This window comes from Lottia gigantea (genome assembly GCF_000327385.1).
Source record: "Lottia gigantea unplaced genomic scaffold LOTGIsca_1, whole genome shotgun sequence".
Taxonomy (NCBI): domain Eukaryota; kingdom Metazoa; phylum Mollusca; class Gastropoda; family Lottiidae; genus Lottia; species Lottia gigantea.
Window position 1 is genome coordinate 4,724,387 of NW_008706746.1, and position 22,066 is coordinate 4,746,452.

General features: G+C 35.3%; 2 protein-coding genes across 2 annotated transcripts; both read left to right on the plus strand.

The window, feature by feature from the left end:
* Nucleotides 1-251: 251 nt before the first annotated feature.
* LOTGIDRAFT_102459 (hypothetical protein) lies at nt 252-611 on the plus strand (the record flags this gene model as incomplete). The annotated part of the gene is made up of 1 exon (XM_009045658.1): nt 252-611. A coding segment is annotated over one exon (360 nt), but the record flags the coding sequence as incomplete, so codon positions are not given.
* A 10,863-nt stretch (nt 612-11,474) lies between these two features.
* Nucleotides 11,475-21,844, plus strand: LOTGIDRAFT_152208 (hypothetical protein; the record flags this gene model as incomplete). Its single annotated transcript, XM_009045659.1, has 4 exons — nt 11,475-11,491; nt 11,722-11,815; nt 16,813-16,825; nt 21,651-21,844. The coding sequence occupies 4 exons, from the start codon at nt 11,475-11,477 to the stop codon at nt 21,842-21,844; spliced, it is 318 nt and encodes a 105-aa protein (XP_009043907.1).
* Between the last annotated feature and the right edge of the window lie 222 nt (nt 21,845-22,066).

Here is a 22,066-nt window from a genome sequence, read left to right on the forward strand (position 1 = left end):
GTCACGCATATTAAGTAATCACGTGACATTAGCGTGGCTTTAAATACTACTCTTCTCCCATTGACTTGAAATTTTGTAGAGAGATGTGTTAAGAACTCTTTGGATATAACTATTTTAAAGTTTAATACTTGCGCCCAGTGCGCTGAAGTTGAGTTAAAATATATATATTTTCTTGTGTTGTGTAGATAAAGTAAATTGTCATAATGGTACCTCAACAAATTATCATAACCAGTGATGATGGGAATAATAATATGGAGTCGACGAGTCCAGGACTACCACGCAGTGTCTCACCGTCACAGTTCGGATCTCAACAAATCAGTCCAGATTCATCGACGCCTTACTCGGACGCTACAAACTGTAAGAAAGCAACAAACCATGTCAAGAGACCAATGAATGCTTTCATGGTTTGGTCTCAGATGGAAAGGAGAAAGATCTCCGAAGTGTCACCTGAAATGCACAATGCTGAGATTTCAAAACGTCTTGGCAGACAGTGGAAGTTACTCAACGACGAAGATCGACAACCCTTTATAGAGGAAGCTGAACGGTTGAGATTATTGCACCTTCAGGAATACCCCGACTACAAATACCGACCAAGGAAGAAGGGAAAAACTACGGAAAAGGTTGTTGGCGGAAAAGTTGCGAAGCCTGCCAAAGCCCGATCCGATAAAACTAAGAAAATTGTTAAAACTGCTCAACAACAATTCTGTGAAACGAACACTATGACTTCATCATTAAGTGCTGTGAATACGAATCGACTTAAACTCAAGTTAACCATTGACAAGAAATTCAAGGAAAGTATTCGTGTGAGTAAACAAGTTCCAGTATCAACGCAACTAACTCCGCCAGCAAAAGTTCCTTCCAGTCCCTCAGTTTATACTCCTCCAACTCCAGAATCTGCAAGTTTTTACGGGGAGGATATGTATGAATCAGCTTCAGCAATACATGTGGAACCCCTCAAAGCCCAGCCTACAGTGCAAAGAGTGACAGACGTCCAAATGGATAACTCCGCCTCACTGGCCGATTTGGATAATCTCACGGATGTGCTTCAATTGCCTTCCAACTGGCAATTAGAATTGGGAAACATGGACTTGGCAAAGTTAGCCGATACCGACTTCAATATTGACTTTCAAGGTAATAATTCCACTGGCAATTCACATTTCGAATTTCCAGACAATTCATATCAGGAAGTGTCAGAAATCCTAGGACTTGAAAACGGTTGGCTCGAGTCAAGTTTAAACTCACTTATCACGACGTAAATGTTTATAAGACATCGTTTGTGTCGTCAAAAACTCTTATAAGTGAATATTCAGGACGTAAAGGACAAATATTTGCTCACAGCTAATTTTAGTCGTAGAGTGAATGCCTGAATGAGAACTAGTGCCTGAGTGATGGGAAAGCAATAAGCCATGTTCAAATTCCGAGCCCAAATCGCCTTGCAAGAAACAGACCGAAAAAAGTGAAAAAGGCTCTTGTCACATCTCTGCATTAAAAGTGTACTGACAAGGGTACTAAACAAACGGTTATAATAAAACACGTTTTTTGTATTAGCGAATCGAACTTGTGCTTTATTTGATGTAGACGTGGATATCCTGCACTGAGATAAAACGTTAACTAAACTAACGTATAGTTTGAAAGTATGTAATGTATTTCAAGTCTATTGACCTAGAAACTTTTTTTATAAACATTTCAGTCTCAACTTTATATAAACTGTTTCTCTTAAAGCAGCTAGCTAACAAAACTGTGCCTCAAATTCTGTTCCTTGTGCAAACTTGGAACATTCGATTTACCCAATCAAGTGCGGAATTAATTTATGTGTATAATGTATTTTCTGTCTATTCGTGGGTACAATTTCTTTTGCATAATTCCCACCTCATTCAAACATTGTAAAAATTTGAACTTAATTCCAGAAAATATACATTTGTCGTAAGTTTTTTTGTAAATTTTGTAGAAATTTTTAATCAAAGTATTACTTTTAGAGAGAAAAAGCTCAAATTATTATTATTATACATTTTGTACAAACTTTTCCTCACGATACGAATGTTAGATAATATATTATAGACGTAGGGTGATATTTATTTAGTATACATATATATATATTTATACACCCAATACCTAATTATGCTGAACAAAGGCGTGTTAAATTAAAATTAATATTATAACGTTATCAACGAAATCTCCGAAATTTGTTTTTCGGTTTCGGACATTTTTTATAGTTTGTATTCGTTGAAAAGCGATTATTTTCTATATATTATATTATGACATGTAGTAAAACATGGAAATCTAAATTTTGTTGTTTTCTTTTTTTATCTCATTTATCATTTTAAAAGAACGATACAAGAAATAGGGAGGTCTGTAGTTATATTTGAGAAATAGGTCACGTCTGCATCCTATGATAAAACAAGTTGAATCATCGTTGAATTATTTTGTAACAAATTTCACAGATCATCCCTTTAAAATGATAAGATTATATTTAAAGACGGGGAAATAGTTTTTGATGTTGGACAGATGGCAAAATCAGGCCAATATAAACTTGAGATTTCATATCACGATGTTAATGAATCGTCTGCTAGTAACATGGAATGACTCAAGTTACTACGCACAGATGCTCAACCGAACAGTCTTTACATTCGTATGGTTAATTTTCGATGCCGTTTTCTTTTAATTTTTGAATTAGGGCAAAGGGTCACTCTGCAGATTTATACCTTATTTTCTAACGCTGTGAGCCCAAAGGCCGAGATCGTGTTTAAATTCTACGTGAAATGCTGTTGTAACTTGAAGTTGACCCCGCTAGCTAAATGAGTATATTGAGGAAACTCTTTTTAACTCGTGTGAAAAGGTTGGCCGGGTCAACATAAGTGCACCTGGCAAATTTGTAAGCTTACATCCGTTAACTGACCTTGAAGTCAGATTTTGAATTAATAAGTATTTTTAACCATTTTTCACGTCAAGTGTAATGTCTTTAAAGTGGAGTTTTCATAAAGGCTGATTTCTTTTCACGTACTGAATGAAATCATGAATAATATTCAGCCTTGACCAATGCATAGCCCTTTAATAACGTATTGAAAAATTTGGCGGGAACGAGCAGACAATATCGTGAATAGCTGACAAGACACAAAATCATTCATTATTGAAGCAAGACGATGGCCCCAGATGTTAAATCTTCTGTAATTTCGGATATTTTGCACCTATCGTTGTAATGACGTGAAAGTATGCGTGTAGCTATCAGCATTTGAACTTTAACGGTGATAAATTACCTTAGGACCTACATATTCAATTTTCATTACTTATTTACATGACCTTGATATATTTTTATCCAGGAGACATAGACTACGTTTTATTTCGAAGGAGAGCTATTATAACAAACGGAAACCATCCCAGACCCACTACCTTCCCCAACACATCTACATGATGCAACTCGTCGCATAATTTGCTGTTAAGAAGATCAGCACCACTTTCATTTCACAAATTGCGATAGAGGTGGAGAAATGCGTTGTAAGCCCCCACCCCCTCCACCTGATTATATATTGCGATATCTGCTGTCGCAAACCCTTCGGTCCAGTGGCTTATGAATTTGAGTTGGGACCCGTGGACTAAAGTAAGTTGGCCCCTCCCCCGAGAATTTCTGTTGCTCTCCTTATTGTTTTCTGGGAGTCGGGCCCTTAGAGGTGGGGGCCCGTGGACTTGGTTCCGCTAGTCCCAATGATAGTTAAGCAACTGCTTCGATCTAAGATCTAATTTCATTTTAAGTATTCCTTACAAGACGAACCAAGACCCAAATCGTGACTGCAGAAAATCTAAACCACCGATGCCTTTTCTCCTGTGAATCAAAGCTGTGATGTTGGGAGAGATAAACAGACTAAACATAGCTAGTGATAAACACTATGTATATAATAAATCTTTATAATGCCCAGTTTTATAGTGTCGCCATCTTTAAACAAAACTGGCGCCCATTAATTTCGGGTGTTAGTATTTTCCCATGATTAACACAAAATCTACCAAATTTTTCAAAGGTGTTGAAATCAGATTTCACAGATTTTCCACTAATCGCCTTTAAATAGATAAGGTGTGAAAGTAGATGTTTCTCTTTTCAAAAGACTCTTCGTCGATTAAAACCTATCTCTTCAGGCGACCCTTGATTAGAAACAACAACCTTTCAATTGGGTTTGTTTAAGGGCTGGACTGATTGCCCTAAATTCTATTACTTTTAATGGTGTTTTGTCGCCTTTTGATATTATTACGCCAAGACGTTTGGCAGTTACTAATATGGTTTTAACAGTTTATAGGATTTACTTCGAAAATGCAGTGAAAATATTAGCAACGCATCGCGAAAGATTTCCCTTTTCGAGTCCCTGATTTACAGCTTTAAGTCACAAATGAATGTAAGATTTGCTCTTTGAACCACACAATCGAAAAAATTATGGCACTGATAAAGCTAAGTTGGTATATAGTAAAATGTACCCCTGTTCGGCGATTCAGTGTCATAGGTTCGAATCCCGCTAAACTTGTAAAAATGTTAGCGAGAGTTAGACCAGTGTCGATTTTTAAAACAGTCAGCCCTTTCTTATAGTATTTAATGATATAATAATTACAAAATATGATACATACATCACATTTACGATCATAAGTTAAAATTTCCCACCCATTATAGCATTGATGTTTAAAAAATTTGTATGGTAATAATTGATGCTACTACAGTAAAGGAATACATCTGAATTATACAGTTGATGAGTGGAATTTAACTGAAAATAAAACAACAAAGAACCGAAACCATAGTGAAATACGACAAAACTAGTTGTCAAAAGAAAAGATATGGAGTCCATGGATTGGAACGTCTGCTTCAATATAGCGTAAAACAACCCAGATTTAAAATGATAAAATATTAATGAAACATTTCGGTACTGAGTTGTTTATTCTATATTTTAGGATAGGACAAGTCGGTATCACATTCTTAAAACTAACTAAACATTACGAAGTTAACCAGCACTTTGTCCTTATAGGCCCACGCTTTCTATAAGTTCAATTCTTATTTTACCTTAAAACTATCAGGAAGGTTATGCACCCATTATGAGAGGCAACTTAATTTTTCCATAACCAGAAAGCCGAATCAAGTATCAGTTACAAATATATAATGAATAGTATTTCATTTTTGATATTTATACCATTGATTTGATGAATATTCCATCAGCTATTGTTATCTCATCCACTGGTGCATTTAAAAGGTAAAAAAAATCATTTCATATCACCAGACTATTGCTAACTATAAACAGAGCAAACAATAATAAAAAATAATAAAAAACATGTAGGCCTACCACTCTTCAAACATTCACCTTTTACCACAAGTCCCTAAAATAGAGATATTCCAAGCTTTACCAGTACCTGAAAATACCAGGGCTGTGCCCCATTAGATATGATGGTGCAGCTAGCGCTGTAAGAACATCTCTCTATTCCGGAAAACAAAACTCAGCACCTGAGTTCATTTACTTGGTGCATCATATAAATATGTATGTATGCGATAGCCAAATAGACACAATTGGTTGAAAATGCAATATAATCATTATGTTACAAACCTAGCAATAACATAAAACTGAAATTTTTGCAATAAAGAATCCTAGACGTTTCTATTTTAAAAGTTTTTTTACCATAAAAGTGGCAATCGATGGCATTTGTTTGTTTTGCTGAATCCACCTTGTATATATTATGTACTTCTATCTACAGCTGTATGCTCTTGAATATTTCAAACACTTACAAAGGCCGAAATTCATAATTGGAAGGAAAAAAGGCATCAATTTGTCCATAGTCTTTTCACTTTGCAACAAATATATACCCTAACCTGCATCGCTGTAGAAATTTAGTTGGTATACTTGAATGTAAAGCCATAGCGACTGGCCCTTCACACACATCGGAGCCCAAGGTATTTAGTGAGGCGGATTCGCTAAAAGACTAATTATCTAATTAGCAGGTTGCTTTAATTAACATGATAAATTGTGCGCGATGCTTGCTCTGCTGTAAACACCTAAATATTATCTTGGTCGAAAATCTGAGATTTGTCACGATAGATTGTAATTAGTTGAGTAATTGTGTCTAATTTGTTTGGAATCTCACACCTTTATAGTTTCCAATGATATGGCCCATTTACAAATTCTCCCATGAACGATTCACCAGACGTTAGTTCTGTGGAAGGTGTAGAGGCCAAGTCTGGTTACTTATTGATGGTTAGACCAGACAGTGGTCATTTAAATGGGCAGTGGTCACTACAAACAATTTACATGAATTACCAATTCTTATCTTGCTGAAAAGTATGTCCATATATGCTTCAGGACGGTAGAGCTACTTTGGGAACGGTGCTTTCGCGTCTGCGATTCAAATTCGACACCATTTGCAAATACAGATGTCTTGAGGACTTAAATACTGTTATTATTTCTGTATTACTCTATTATTCTAGTTCCTGATAAAATCACGAAAGTAATGCAGAAATCTCACATCTCAACCACTTGACAAAAAAGCACCTTCTACATCAGTGGGAACATGCACCGACCTGAACAGCGAAACACCGTGAGCTCAAGAGAGTCGATTGAAAGAAATGAAACTAGTTTTAAAGTCAGATACACAAGTGTTGAAAAGTCTTTGATAGGGTGAGGTTTTTAACAAGCTAGTCAGGAAAAGGTCATGTGCCGTTCACATACTGTCATAAAAATACCTAGATGTATACAAACTACAATCATGAGAAAATTTTCTTCAATCTTTTTATGTTGGTGTATAGTATTTGACGTACGTGAAAATTGGCTCCCGAAAAGTCCAAGTCAATTGTGCTCCCTGCCGAAATAAATAATTTGAGAAGATATGATTAACAACTGTTTTAGGCGTCAAAATATCAACTGAGCTAAACATATCTCATCCATAGCAACATAGCTCAATCGTTGTTTTCACAAATTGTTAATAAAAATCATACATTAAGATATGAAATATTTTTCTGATATTTATAAACAATGTGATGAACTAATTGGTGATATACTTATTAAGCTCAGTATCCAGTATATCCTAATTCCAAGTCGCATAGTTGAAATATCAAAGGTGTACGAACTGTCTGACTATTATACGGATTATGTCCGTGAGCATCTGTCCAGAATGCTTATTAGAGGCAAGATTCGATTGAAGCTGAATGCGTCAATGTTTCAATTTTATTTGCAGGTATTTGTAAATGCAAATAATTATATTAAGTAAAATGTATAACCTTTGGGCAATGTTAACCATAGCAACATGGCAAGTGCCATAAACATGCAATATTTGACTATATCTTACTGTTATTATAATTCAATTTAGAGGGGTTTACCTTACATATTATATAATTCTCGTGAATGGTAAAACTATTATTTAGCTCTTAATCTAAGTCAAGAGTGAAACTTAAGAACATCCTCAAGTGGTGATAGTGAACTCCCCGAGGCATCGTACTTTAATTATTTTAACATTTCCAGTATTTTGTCACTGATTTAAACATGAACACCACAGTTTTGTGATATGAATATACTTTTAACAGTTTTGACACAAAAGTAAAGAATCTACTTTAAAATGACATTTAGCACTGTCCAAACTAATCGGTTAAAAAGGAGCAAACTGCAATATATATATATATTAGCATGTTAAGGAAATAACGACTGGCGAGAGTTCATTCTATTTTAATCAAACCTATAAATGAAGCTAGATACATCCCTGGTTTCTGAATTATCTGTCACTAAAACAGCTAAAAAAACGTGTACCATGTTGCCATGTCAGACATTGCTTAATTTCAATCTTGCCAACCTGCCACAAAATTTAACTCAACTGCTTGTCTAACAAGTGAAATTTTGATGCCTCAGCCATTGCCAGTGTCAAAAATAGTCGAGCCAGTGTCGGCCTTCAACCCAACTGCCCTAAGTACAAAGTTATCAATTTTCTCTCAAGCTCTCATCAAGAGGCAAGAGAAAACTTTGGCTAAGTTAAAATGCACGATACTAATTCGGGTATTCATCGTCTCTTTGATAAAAAGGCAGATACGATTAGCTTTGTTGAAAAGACTCCTTATTAATGTCAGATGTACATCCTTATTTATGGGCACCTTAATCTAGCGTAGAGCCTTTTTACATCTGTGTGAACATATTTGTAATTCAAGGTAAAGAAAAAAGATCAAAGACCTCTTTTCACGAGGCCAGATTTTGATCAGAATGATCACCATATTTTGGAGGAATATTATATTAAAATGTAAATTTATATTTTAAGTCATAAATTTACTATCATTTGAAAAGAGACCGGTTCATCAAAGGGTTTGTGATTTTGAATTTTCCTATGTGAAATATACATGTATGAAGTATTAAAATAACGATATTCTAAAACGCACTTCATGATATATGCACTTGCCATTTAAGTTTTGAACTCTTGGCACTGGTTTGTGTAGCGTTTCCTTATAGCAAACAAACAAAGTTATACAGTGTTAAAGTAAAATATAAATCGATCAAATGTATAGCTTATAAACATTTATCTATTTACAAATGGTTGAATTAAATGCAATGTCAGCAAAAAATAACACCCTTGCGAGCCAACATGTCTTGGCATTTGTATTGGGACTTGACTTTTGAACGTTTAACACCAGTCGATGCATTTGTGTACAAACCCTTTTCAACACAATACAAAACCTATCACAATAAAGTCTAAACACAGAATTATATGTGAATATTAGAATGTGGAAAACCTTACAAAAGTAATGAAAACAAGAAAGTGTCAAGAATAACCCACGGTGGTCATCCCCATAACAGACAGATCCCGAAAATTGTCCGAATTCTTTTGAGTATCCTCCTTACCTTTCTCACTGGTATACCTTGTTTCAACAGACCACCTGGATGGCCCAAAGGCGATTTAAGTCGAGTCATTTGGAGGGGGTTTTCAATGAATTAGTTGTGTTTTTATAGCAGAAGACGGGGAGGGGGTAATGACCTGCTAAATAAATCTGTAATTTTTAACAGAACAGCTTGTCCCTATCCCCCCTTTTAAAATGCCCGAGGGTACAATTAAAACAGATCTGCCACAACCTGGAAGAATTTTGTTTAGATTATTGAAGAATAATCTCAAGTTTAAAAAGAACAATCCCAATTTCCAATCACTGACCTTCACAGAGATCACAAGGTACCTAAAGAAAGTATGCATTCTCCATCCCGGTTTCCCCCTGTCAGTGATGTAGGTAAGAGGGACTGGCATGAAAAAAGCGTCTAGTCGTTCGGGGACAATAAACCGAAGCTCCGTGTGCTACAGGCAGTACAAATTAGAGATACCTCGACAGTTGGAAATCAAAAAAGAGCAGGCTTATGCCGCTGTTCTGGTAAAATTTCCCCCATTGCACAATGTATGACGTTGCCGGATTGAATGGCCCACTTGTTGCAGGAAAATAGAAAATTCATCCATTCATTTTATTTCATTTTCCTTGTCTGCTGCCCTTATATTGGGCAGTGTAAAAGTCAAAATGGTTATCCCTTGAAGGGATTTCCAGGCATACAGTATTACTAGAATACTACAATTACATTGTTTTTTTCTCTTGTGGATTTGCAAGTTTCAAGGACATCTGAATGACATTTGTCATTTGAAATATTAAGAGCTATTACATCAGACATTTGTATCACGCAGCTATGCATATAACTAACTCCAATTGATAAAACTGGACCATTTTCATTTTTTGTTGTTGAAATTTGCTCTTCATCAAATATGACAGCGCTACAGTTGTATCAAACAAACCGAAACGAAACGAATAAAACAAACATGGGACAAATCAAAACAGTAAACACGACTAATTTTAGATTCATTTTTGAAAAGAAAATCTTAATGACATTGCAAGAAGGAGTTTAAGTTGTGAGGTTTATAAAAATGACAACAAACATTGCTAATCATATCCACACACTGAAAAGGTTAAGCGTACTTAACATTTAGGACAAAATGGAACACTTTCACTGAAAGGTGTTAGCAAATTTTCACCCTTGAAAGTTAATTTGAGATTGGTTAGGTGTTAGAGTTTTCCTCGTGTAGGAGTTGGAAATTGTAATCACTAATGTCATTTCGTGTTGGTTTCACCCTTTCCGTGCCAGGATTGACTCGATCTGATAAATGTAGGACTTTCAATTCTCTATCACCTACCGCTTCATCGTGTTGCTTTTCGTCAAAGTTGTTGGCCTTTTTAACATTGATCAGATGCATAAATGATATGAAAAAGTAGATCAGAAATTAGAAATATATTAACGTTTGGTTTTTGCATCTCCTCGAGGTCCAAGAACCAAAATGTCTTGAGATAGTTTTCTCGTGCCGACTGGACCATGACACTTAATGTATTTAACCCTTGCTACAACAGGTACATTACATAGTTACCGGATGTTAATGATTGGTAGTTTGAATAAAACGAAATTTAATGGGTCATCGGTTACTGGCAGGTTATAAACCCTTCAATTCATTACACATAGTGAGGATATCATTTCTTTTGTTCAGAAGATGTGGACATCCATATCCTTCTTACCCCGAAAAAACTTTGGGGTCGGACAGATGTTTTCATTTTAAAAATAGGTCAACTAATTCACCTGTCTCGGAGGAATTCGAAACGTGGGAAACCTGCCCTGGTCATTACTTCGGTACCCCTGCAAATGCCTAACCCAAATTTAACACATGTAAAACCTACTTGTCGTGCTGAATGCTTATGAAATCTAAAGCTCATTAACAGCGTCTGCTGTTGATACACGATGAGATGGACAAATGAGTTGCCCTGGACTTTATTTCGTGGTTTTTCGACCATTGCTATCATCAAAGTGCGATTATGCTTACGAGATTTCAAGTTGTTTCGTCTGTATCGTTTAAAATACCAAATTTTAGTATTATGTACTCCTTGGCAATTTACAAACCCAAACACAGAATGGCATTAAGAGATACAAGATAATTATTCCGTAGAGAACAAAGTTGCACTCCTTTCGAGGGAGTGCTATTCTACCACATCTAAAGGTGTAGAAATGGACATAGATTTAAAAAATGAAGTAGGCCACCGCCTTTAGAAAGAAGGAGGTCATCACCCTTGATACAGATTTGTTGTGGAAATATCCAATAATTTAACATTAAAGACTATTTTCTACTCAGTTAATGTGATATTAATTTAAGAAAAATACCAAATCAAATTTAATTTCACGACGTATTGTTTCAGTTTTTTCTAATCTCTGAAGATTTCATAATTCAAAACAAACACAAATGTCCCGAAATTAATTTGAGTAAACACGTTTCTTTTATTTTCTTTTCCATGTGGATCTTTTTTCATCTAAACACTTTCATGACGTCGGCTTCACGTAGGTGATATGTTCAACAGTTTTTTACTACATATTTCTAATTGCGGTCGACAACGTATCTTTGCTTGTTTTCGGTCATTCGAACAGCGAATACATCACTTACCTTGTGTTCACAGGAAACGTGCCAATCTTACCAAAATGGCGACCATGTTAAGGTGTGTAGAAACACAAGGATTCTTGTTTCGCAGGTTTCTGTTGCATATTGTCATCAGCGACGTGTCAGATGGCCCAGTTAACACTGCCATGTTGAAATTCCTACATTAATTTGCTGACTTAGCAATCGGACACAAATAGAGAACTTTCAAGAACCACACTAGTTGAATGGGAATAGTGCAAGAGAAGTATGTGAATCATTTACGATGTTATGAAAAACATAATGTTACAGTACTTTAGAATATAAATTTTTCTATATTAAACATGGCAGAGTCTCAAGAACTGACTACTGGACATACATGCATTTGAAGGCTAAAATTTCGACGGTGAGTTGAGAACACTGTCACTAATTGGCTTAAATTAAAAAAAATCCTGTTTCTGAGATTAAAGTAAAATTGGTCAAACAAATGGGGCATCTGTCCCTTTAATATAGTAATTAACATAAGGGCATTGTTTACGTTCTTAATCAGATTGCTTGAGAATCACAGCCTTTCCTCGCTCCAAGAGCAATGCCAAGTTACAATTAGGATACTGAGAGATATTATCAGACCTGTGATAGTTTGGCACCTTGTCTTACTGAATGATTTAACCAATTATTCTGTAACCCGTTAGTTCAAACTTTTATTTTGCCAAGCTGAGGTCAATTTGGTAAGCATATTACCATATATACTTATACCCACACTTCTAAAGGTTACTTCGGTACTAGAACTTTAAGTCTTTGGTCGCTATAGTTTATCGATAGGAAATGTTGATCTGCAAATATTAGATGTTAGATACTTTGGCCTAGGCACCAGATCGTGAACCTTTGAGTACTCCCTATCACTTATCTAACAGCCTCTGACTGAAGAATTGTCTAAAAAGGGGTAGGCAATAGCTGTCAATAATAGATATGGTTCTTTTTCCATTTTTAATAGATCCTTCTAAGAAATAAGTACTAAGTGCACTTAAAGTTTACCTTAAAGTTTACCTGAACTCAAATAAAAAGTAAAAACTAAACGTTGACATGTCGTTGTCCTTGATCAACCTACAAATCATTTGATCAAATCAATGATAGTTAATTATGTTTTGTCGTCTGTTCCGCAGAAAAACTTAAGTATACAATTAGAACAATTACTACGATATTTACAAATATAACATGACGCATGTCATGTAACACATTTACAGTCCAGGGATATGTAACAGCTTCATAAAAAACGATAATTTAATCGTTTTCCCAAGTGTTCAACAATACACAGGTTTTGTATATGTAATGTCAATGACAAGTCAATTTTGGTGTTTTTATTAATGTCAGAAGAGGCAGTAATTTTTGTTTCATTGAACTTCATTTGGTTCTAAATTATCCAATTCCATTTTCTCTTCATTACGACTATGTTATAAATATTCAAAAACACACATTAAATTGACGCATACTTTCATTTATTATAAAAATGATATTATACAATATTACATAAGCATACGGGACAAAATAATGATATTTCTATTACGTTTGAAATCTAATTAGGGACGATTATCATGTCAAATGATTTTCATGACTTGAATTTAGTCCATACATGTTAACTTAATTATGAGTGAACAACTATGACTCAACATCTACATATAGCCCTGTTTTAAATCTAACAGTGATCCTGACCCCACCCCCACAATATCCAAGATTGTAACCCTCTGCAATGGGTAATTATCTCAAAACCTCGACTAATGCTTTCTTTGAGATTCGGCTCGATACACCCTACTTCCAACGGCATGTCATTTAGAATATTCTTTCAACAATTCGTATCGATAACATCATCGTTGCCTTACAACGTTCTGGGAATGCCACATACAAGTTACACAGAACACCAGTTGTTATAAGTTGTGATATCTTAATATCTTAAGCAAGATACATGTACTTTTCAACTACATAGTCTATATATTCAGAAAATGAATAATTGACTAGAAATTATTTATATTTCAAGTTTACAACAATAAAAGAGAAAAAGTAAAGGTTCAAATTTTGTACATAATGTAAATAGTTGCCTTTCGAAGAAAATAAGCGTTATTATAATAATATAGAAATACATGTATGGTTCAGTATTATATTGAATAAACATTTTACATGAAAAAGTCACACTCTAGTTTATGTTTGGAAATAAAATACTCTTAAAATTTGATCCCCGATTTTACAAAAGTTTGTTTGTATTCTAATTTTGAATATATATTTCAATTCGAAGATTTTCTAGTAGAAATTAAACAAAATGCTGTTTGTTAAGTTAAACTTTAAAACTCCAGTAAACATTTGGTTGATGTTTTAAAGTCTTAAAATAATGACGGGTAATCATTTGCTGACATGACGAACTTTTAAAGGCTTATCGAAAATCAGCTGCAAGTTTGACAGGGGGTATTTAGCCAACGTGTCAGCGACAGGATTTTATGTAAAGTCTTGTTAAGAAAAGTAGGTCGAAATCGCTAATCATAATCTCACATTCATTTGCGTGAAAAGACGAAAAACAGGGGGTAAAATGTTCTCCTTGCTAAACCCCAAACAATATAACTGTGAAAATTATGTAATTTTAAATCTAGCCAACCCCTATAGAATTTCTTTAAGATAGAAAAATCACCTGCCCAGGGCGGGAGGTAACCCTCAGCCCCCTTTTACATTTATTATAACCCTAATAAAGCCCCTTTCATGGACGTTTGGACAGTTCGTTAAAAGATGACCCCCTTTTGACCGTAAGTCTTTGAATTAAGGTAAAATAGAAAGATGTCAAATGACCACTCCTCGCTTTAAAATATACATGGGCTTATTTCCGTTTGATTTTTTTAAACTTCCATTGAATTAGTAAGCTAAACAACACATTTCGACCTATTTGTGGGCATACTTAGCTATAAGAACGTATTTATTTTTAAACTCTAATAAGGATTGATCATTGAATACATTAGAGGTCTGAGAAAATAAGTTCTATCTGTGCATCACGATATTTTACTTTAAAGGAGTGATGGCGATTTTAATTTCGATAAGACTTCATCCAATTTTCGAAAATACGTTCTCACATACATATAATTCCTTATGATGTTTATTGACATCGTGTAAAGTATATTTTCAAAGGTTCATTTCGTGGCCATATCGTACAAACTACTCTCAGATTTTATTCCTGGTTTAAACAAGATTTATCTCTCTATCCACACAGACGAGGGTTGCTTATTCTATCCAAAAACCTGTATGTTAGTAAGTAAACGAATTTATCCAACATACATGTGCCATCCTTTAATCACGAATCTGATTAACGATCATCGGACATAGAGGCCAGTGTCAGCAAAATAACACAGAGCAGAATTTGGATTTATGGTAGTGGAAAAGGCTTGAAATGAGGGTGGGGGAGAGAACGACTTCTTGAACGAAAAATTTCAACGTTTGTCGGTCAGTGTTGCTACGGAGAACTCCAATTAAGTTACAACTAGTTCCTGAACAACGTAACAATCTCATACTTCGGTATATATATAATATGCAAATGGTCATTTTCTCTTCATTCTCTAGATACTGACTTCAACCTTATCCCGTGGGTGCCATGTCACAATCAAGCTAATCATGATATTATCCTTAGAGAGCGCTCCTTTAAAATAATATTCTAAATATCAACCCACTGATTTGAGTTTTTCCACTTTAATAAACACAACTACGTTACTTTGATAATTTTGTACGGATCAACCTCTGTCGAATTTTTTTCCCTTTTCGTGTGATAATTAACTTAACCTATAGTATAGTATAGTATAGATAAAGGCTACGTAATAGTTGATAGTCAGTGGAGGGCGTTTATTTCCCTTTCCGTATATCTATTGAAGGGTTTTAAAAGTTCAATATTTATCATCGGGTGCTTAAAGTCAAAAACACAGGTCGGGGATTTAAGAAAATCTTTTTGGTATTTTTGTTTGGCTGTACAAAGCTTCATCCATAGAATCCTATAAACGAAAATAGTAATGGAACAACAGTATAATTCTATTGGGTGCAGTTAAGTTTGATATCTTCGAAATGTTTTAACCGGGTCAGTCGGAAATAAGTTGGAGGAGAAGAAGTCATTCGGATGAGACAGTAAACCGAGGCTAAAGACTGTGAACGTTCAAGATCCTTTGACAGTTGGAACACATGTTTCATAACATATGGTATTTCATCATCAGGAACTAATGTTCATGGCAAACGGTGTAAGTGAATGACGCAGATATGGGACCGGTCAGACCTAGTGCCGACTGCCGATACGGAAATTAAATCAAGCATATTAACCCTTCCCACATCGCCTTCATACAGAACCTTGACCTTGATATATCAACCTTTTCATTTAGTGAAATTTGGGTCGTGTCTTCAGGGATATCAAGTTTCACTTCGTATTGGCAAAGGATATCATTACCAATAATACCTCAATCCGACGGAAGTTACGTCATGTCTCAAATCACGTGCGTGTAGTAATATATAATAAGTATACATTTGTACTTGCTTTTGAAGTGCCAATTTCGACCCCCAATAAGTTATTACTACACATAAAAAGGTGTTACAGTATTTAAGGGTGCTACCTATCAACGTATTTCGAAATTTACGACACAGTTGATCACAGTTGCTAGCACTCGATTAATTTATCGATAACGTACATGCCATATCGATTGCGATGAATCCGACCTTTGGCGACCCTAGTCTCGTTCGAGTGTTCGGGAGGCGATTTTACTCCAATAGAAGGATTCGTTAAGAGAGGTTATCTACCAAAAACTCTCGTCAAGTTGTTCTGAAAATATTTTAAGATATAATTGTTATATATTCACTGCGTCCAGCATGATTATAATCATCTCATGCATTTCAGAATCATAAAACAGAATATTAACTTTTCTTTGAAAAATATGGTATTTTTAAGCACTATACATCCAATTATATTTGAAAAGTCGCTGATAGAAGTTGTCTCTCATAAATCAAAACCATATAAAACCTGCAGAATGTAAGAAGTTCGGTTAAGATAAAAGTAATAGTAAGTTTTCGTTTGGTCATTAAATTAAGACCACATGGGTGTTTTTAAAGACCGTGGGTAAGTAACGAGAAGCTATGTTAGATATTTGACGAGGGTAAAAACTTTTAAAATGAATCACTAAACTATCAAATAAACTTTACTCATTGAACCTTGTACAAATTAATAAACGTGGCCACTGTCTTTCCCAAGCATTTCTCGGATTTTTCAAAAACCAACAAAGTTTATACCAAACATGTGAAAAAAGTCTAGAAAGAGTGTGTGATCACATTTAAATCAAAAAGCATCTTCATTCGCACATTTTGGTTTAGAAAATTCAGAGGTAAAACTCCTTTTCATTTCAGGCCTACGTTGTTGGTAAGTCGAAGCAGTGTTGACTATTTGTATGTATACTATGCATGCTGAGAAATTAAAGTTGGTCGTCACCTTCATTCAATTTGTCATCTACACAGGGAATACAGCGTTAAACTAAACGATTCCATACTTACTCACTTGTCAAAGTTACCTTGATAAGCTGCCTCAAAAGTTTATTATTATACATCAAATGGGAAACCCATGTTGACCTATATAACCGAAAATGATTCCGTAAAGATAAGTCTAATATTTACATAGTAAATTGTAGAGATGAAATAAACAGATACTATCATTTTCTAAACATGTTCTTCATCAATAATAGTCAATGGTCTGGTGACTGTGAGCACCAGGGTACTACGACTATAGTGACATACCGTATGTTACCCCTCCTCCTCAATCTGACAGTTTTATGTGACCCTTTTTATTGATGGTTAATTACATGGTTATAAATGTGCTGTATCAGCAAATTATCTTAAATTGGTGTTTAGCTGAATGTTTGCAGATGACTTGAATATCAGAATGCAGGTTAAAGTGTATAAAACATGACCCATTATTTGTTCAACAATACACCACTAATATGGGTATATGTATTTCAAATTATGTAGCAATCGACAGTATACAAGTATGGATATTTTGATAGGATTTATGCTCATTGATAAAACTTTAAATCAAATTGAAACCTCGATAAAATCCAATGAAATGACCTCTTGCAAACATTCTCTTCTGTTTTCCAACGAACCTCGGTTACCAAAGCATCTTTATCAGATCAGTTCAAAACAAGAAGCATTCAAGTTATGTACCCATCTTCACCTTCTTACTGATTGTGGTTATATATATATTATATATAAAGTCACTAATTATCAGTTAGACTTAAGGATGTTGCTCATCCCAACAACCTTGACACCGCAACAAAACAAGCTATGTTTATATTTTTCAAGTGACGTAACACGCACATAGCAAACTGAGAAGCAATTAGAGCTAGGGTTGGGATTTCTCACCTAAACCCCTCACATACTAACCTGTTGCACCATAATCAGACGTCAGAAAGAAGGAGGTCATACTACCCATAGACTCGGTTTGGTATATGACGTAACATCGTACTTGCCTCCCGCCAATTTACAGGTCTCTCGAGAAAACAAACTTGTTTGGTTTATCTGTACCATCCATCTGTTGAAATATTTTAGGTATAATTTAATTTTACCACTGAAAGATACAAAGCAGATTGTATTTAATCTCTGCTATAATTAATACATGATGTTAGAAGGAAGGTATTTATAAATCGTAATATTAAGCCCATGCCGACAATACCAAGCTAAAAATGTATGCTTAATGCAGCAATACCTGGTGTGGCATAGGTCTACATCTTGACATCACCTTTCGTCTCGTTATTCGTCAATGATTTACTATGAGTTATTCAGTGATATTCTGTTCCAGTTCCTATAGGCAATATCGGTCATGTTTAATTAACGTCATAACATTTACAAAATATTTGGAATGGATGATGCCTTTTCAATTTTAAATTTCATCACGTCAGCGTTTTGATGGACTTAGTAAATGTCAACGAAGAGACTATAAAACGGACCATATTAGATATTAAATGATGATAGATCTTTGTTGTCCATTTTTATACGCCCACATGAAATGGGGGGCGTATATTGCCGTCACCCTATTGAAAATCAGAAGAATCGACAAATATTTAGTATAAGTTATTGCCCTTGTTCTTGAAACGCGTTCCATTTTTAGCTCGTAAACACTCTAGAAGGGACAATTCTTGATGGATTTTAACGAAACTTGGCATGAGTGTTCGTGGATGAACCTTAATGAAAATCAGAAGAATCGAAAAATATTTAGTATGAGTTATAGCCCTTGTTCTTGAAAATTCAAAGTTAGCTCTTAAACACTAAAGGGCATAATTCTTGTTGGATTTTGACAAAACTTGGTTTTATTATTAAGTCCCGCGCTGAAGATTGAATATTTGCCTTCTAGAGTTTTCATGAGCTAAAAATTGAACACGTTTTCAAGAACAAGCGAAATAACTCATAATCCATATTATTCAGTATTGCGCTAAAGAGTTTAAAAGAAGTGTATGACTGAAGGTTGAATATTTCATACTGGTGATTGTTACTGTGCTGCTAAATATTTTTATTCAAATCAAAGCTGCCAGTGGGCGTATATTACCTTGCCTGGCAAGCTATCTTATACAGACTTAATGAACACTTGGCATAAGCTTCTCAGTATGTAGAGAAAAACAGTTTCTTTACATTTCGCGATTAAAGGGAGATAACACAAATTTATTATGACAGATATTTCAGCTAATAAACTAAAAAGATTTGAAATGCGGTTTTGAGTCTCCAGTCAGCCTCCGGACCTAGCGAAAAGTTTTTTGAATATATTTAACAAAGATAGCTTGTCAGCCAAGTTAACATACGCTCACTGACTGCTGTCAAAAATGAAAGAATGTCAAGGGCAATAACTCTGAAACCAGTAGACTATAGACAGGACTCACTCCACTAATTCATTTGCCATCTCTTCCCATGTTAAAACACGAAATTCAACTTCTACAACTTTTTCCAGAAATCTCGTTGAAAGTTTTCCAATATGTCGAATGAAAGCCTGACCAATCCTTAATCAAATTGAAAGTAGATTACTACCGGTTATACTCATCCGCTAAAGTTTGATAGAAGCTATTTGACGACTATTTTTAGGATTATCCATCCGACTTTAAGTCTCTCATCATCTCACCAAATCTAGACCAAAAATTACTCAAAAAGGGCATGCAAAAATCCCAAAAGGGAGAGAGAAAGAAGATTTCTAAAAATAGCCTGGACTCAAATGTTTTAGAGAAGTGAGTCCCTGCCATGTTTCTACAATCAAGGACAATGATCTCTGAAACCTTCCATCCATAGAATATAAACGTTGACCAAGATTTTCACAATATTGTACGAGCATAATAAATTTTATCAAGATCGTCTAAATACTTCATCTTATATCTTGCCTACAAGTCAAATTTGACGCGTTTATACAAGTCAAGGACAATTACCCCCAAACCGTTCATCCATTAAAAACCTCGAACTGAGATCATTATGTACTAGCATACCAAATTTAGTTAAGGTTGATAGCCTGCATTATATCTACAAGCCAAATTCGAAGCGGTTATGTAAAAGTATCATTAAACAGCTTAATTAATTCCAAATTTAATAATGTAAAATATGATTAGTTTTGTGTTAGTTGGATGGAGAAGGGGGCTTTATTAAAGACGTCAAGGTGGCGATTTAATATAGTGACATAACATTGTTACCTCTTCAGGGTTTGTGTCATGAGCCGACACATGAATAAGGTCTATAATATGCTCATTTAATCCATTGGCTCTGACTACCGTGAGAAAATTCTGAAAATTCAGTCAATGGAAATGATGCATTCTGCAATAGCACGTACCTTATAGAAGATGTCTATGTACCTTAGTCCTTATAAATTACCTTCAATATTGTCTATCTACCTTTTAGAAGATTGTCTCCGCACCTTATAGGCCTACACACCTTATTGAAGATTGTCTATATACCTTACAAAATAGTTGATGACATTGTTATTTATGGCCAACGCCTACTTGCATTCCTCATTCGCTGTCAAGACCATGGTGTAAACCTTAACTTGTCCAAATGTCAATTTGGTGTACACTCAGTACCATTTTGCGGTTACATCTTGAGATCCAATGGATATGAAATCAGTTCAGAATTGACTAGAGCTGTGAAAGACTTTCCAAGGCCTGGCAATATTACTGATGTTCGTTCATTTTTTGGATTGGTAAATCAACTAACAGATTTTTCCTCTGATATAGCAGATGCTATGCAGTCCCTTGCTGAAACCCAAGAACGAATTCTTTTGGAATCAGGAACAAGAGGACGCATTTACAGCTACCAAAGAACTGCTAACGTCGACTCCGGTCTTAGCATATTTCGACCCATCAAAACCAACCCAATTGAGAGTAGACGTTTCTCGTCTCAATGTTTTAGGCCTAGCTCTCACACAGACTCAAAATGATGGAACGTGTCGCCTAATTCAAGCTGATTCTAGGTTGGTTTCTTACACCAACAGAATCCCTGTATGCCATGATCCAGATTTAAGCCCTCGGTGCTGCTTGGGCAGTGAAGAAATGCCACATATTTTTACATGGATTACCACATTTTGATCTCATCATTGATCATAAACCCTTGGTACCCATCTTTAATCAGTACAGGATCGATGAAATCGACAATCCAAGGCTGCAACGTCTTAGAATGAAGTTTACTCCATATAATTTCACCGCAATATGGACAAGTGGGAAATCTCATCAAGCTGCCGATGCATTATCTCGTTCTCCAATAGACCAACCAAATGATGATGACATAATTGATAAAGAAGATTCCGAATCCTCGTCAACCTCATCATGTCGGTCAGAGACCAAGAAGATAACCATTCTATCCCACTCTCCAAAGTTAAAGAGGCTTCATTAAAGGACCAACAAATGGTGAAATTGAAAGCTATCATCTTAAAAGGATGGCCTTGGTCGACGTTTCAACGATTCTCTTCCACGCCATCCAATCTCATTTCAACAAAAATGGATGATGCCAGACAAAGAAGTTAACCGTCGCAAGAATCGTGCCAATGAAAAGTCCATCAATGGTTACAACAGAAGAACATATCCTTTACGCAAATGTTGGTAGTAACGTACGAATCAAAAAGATGGACAGTTAAAGGGAAGATCGTCAAAATTCTTCCTCACAGATCATATCATAATTTCAACGCAACCAACGACAACTTAATCCGTACACTTGTATGCCTTTCCCTTCAGGAACAGGGGGAGGTGGAGGTCATCATAATCCTCAACGTAATCTTCAGCAAGATCACGAAGCCAGTGCTCCTGAAATTGAACGTCATCAGCCAGACCTAGTTCCAGTTCAAAAGAAGAGAGAACACAGAACTAGTAGTTATGGAAGACGAATTAGAAAACCAACTATATTCAAAGACTTTGTGACAGATTATTAGTTTTCATTTCAAAAGTGCATAATAATCTGGGGGAGGTGTGAGACAATCGAACTTAGTTGCTTCACTTGATTGACTCACTAGTCGAAAGAGATAGACTTGCCTGATTACGTCAGTCTTACGTTTGCTTTTCTAATGTTTACATCATATAATATTGTCTCTCTGTAATCTTGACGATATGTGCTAATAAATCTTAAAACCTACTCTTCATCGAGCATAACAAAG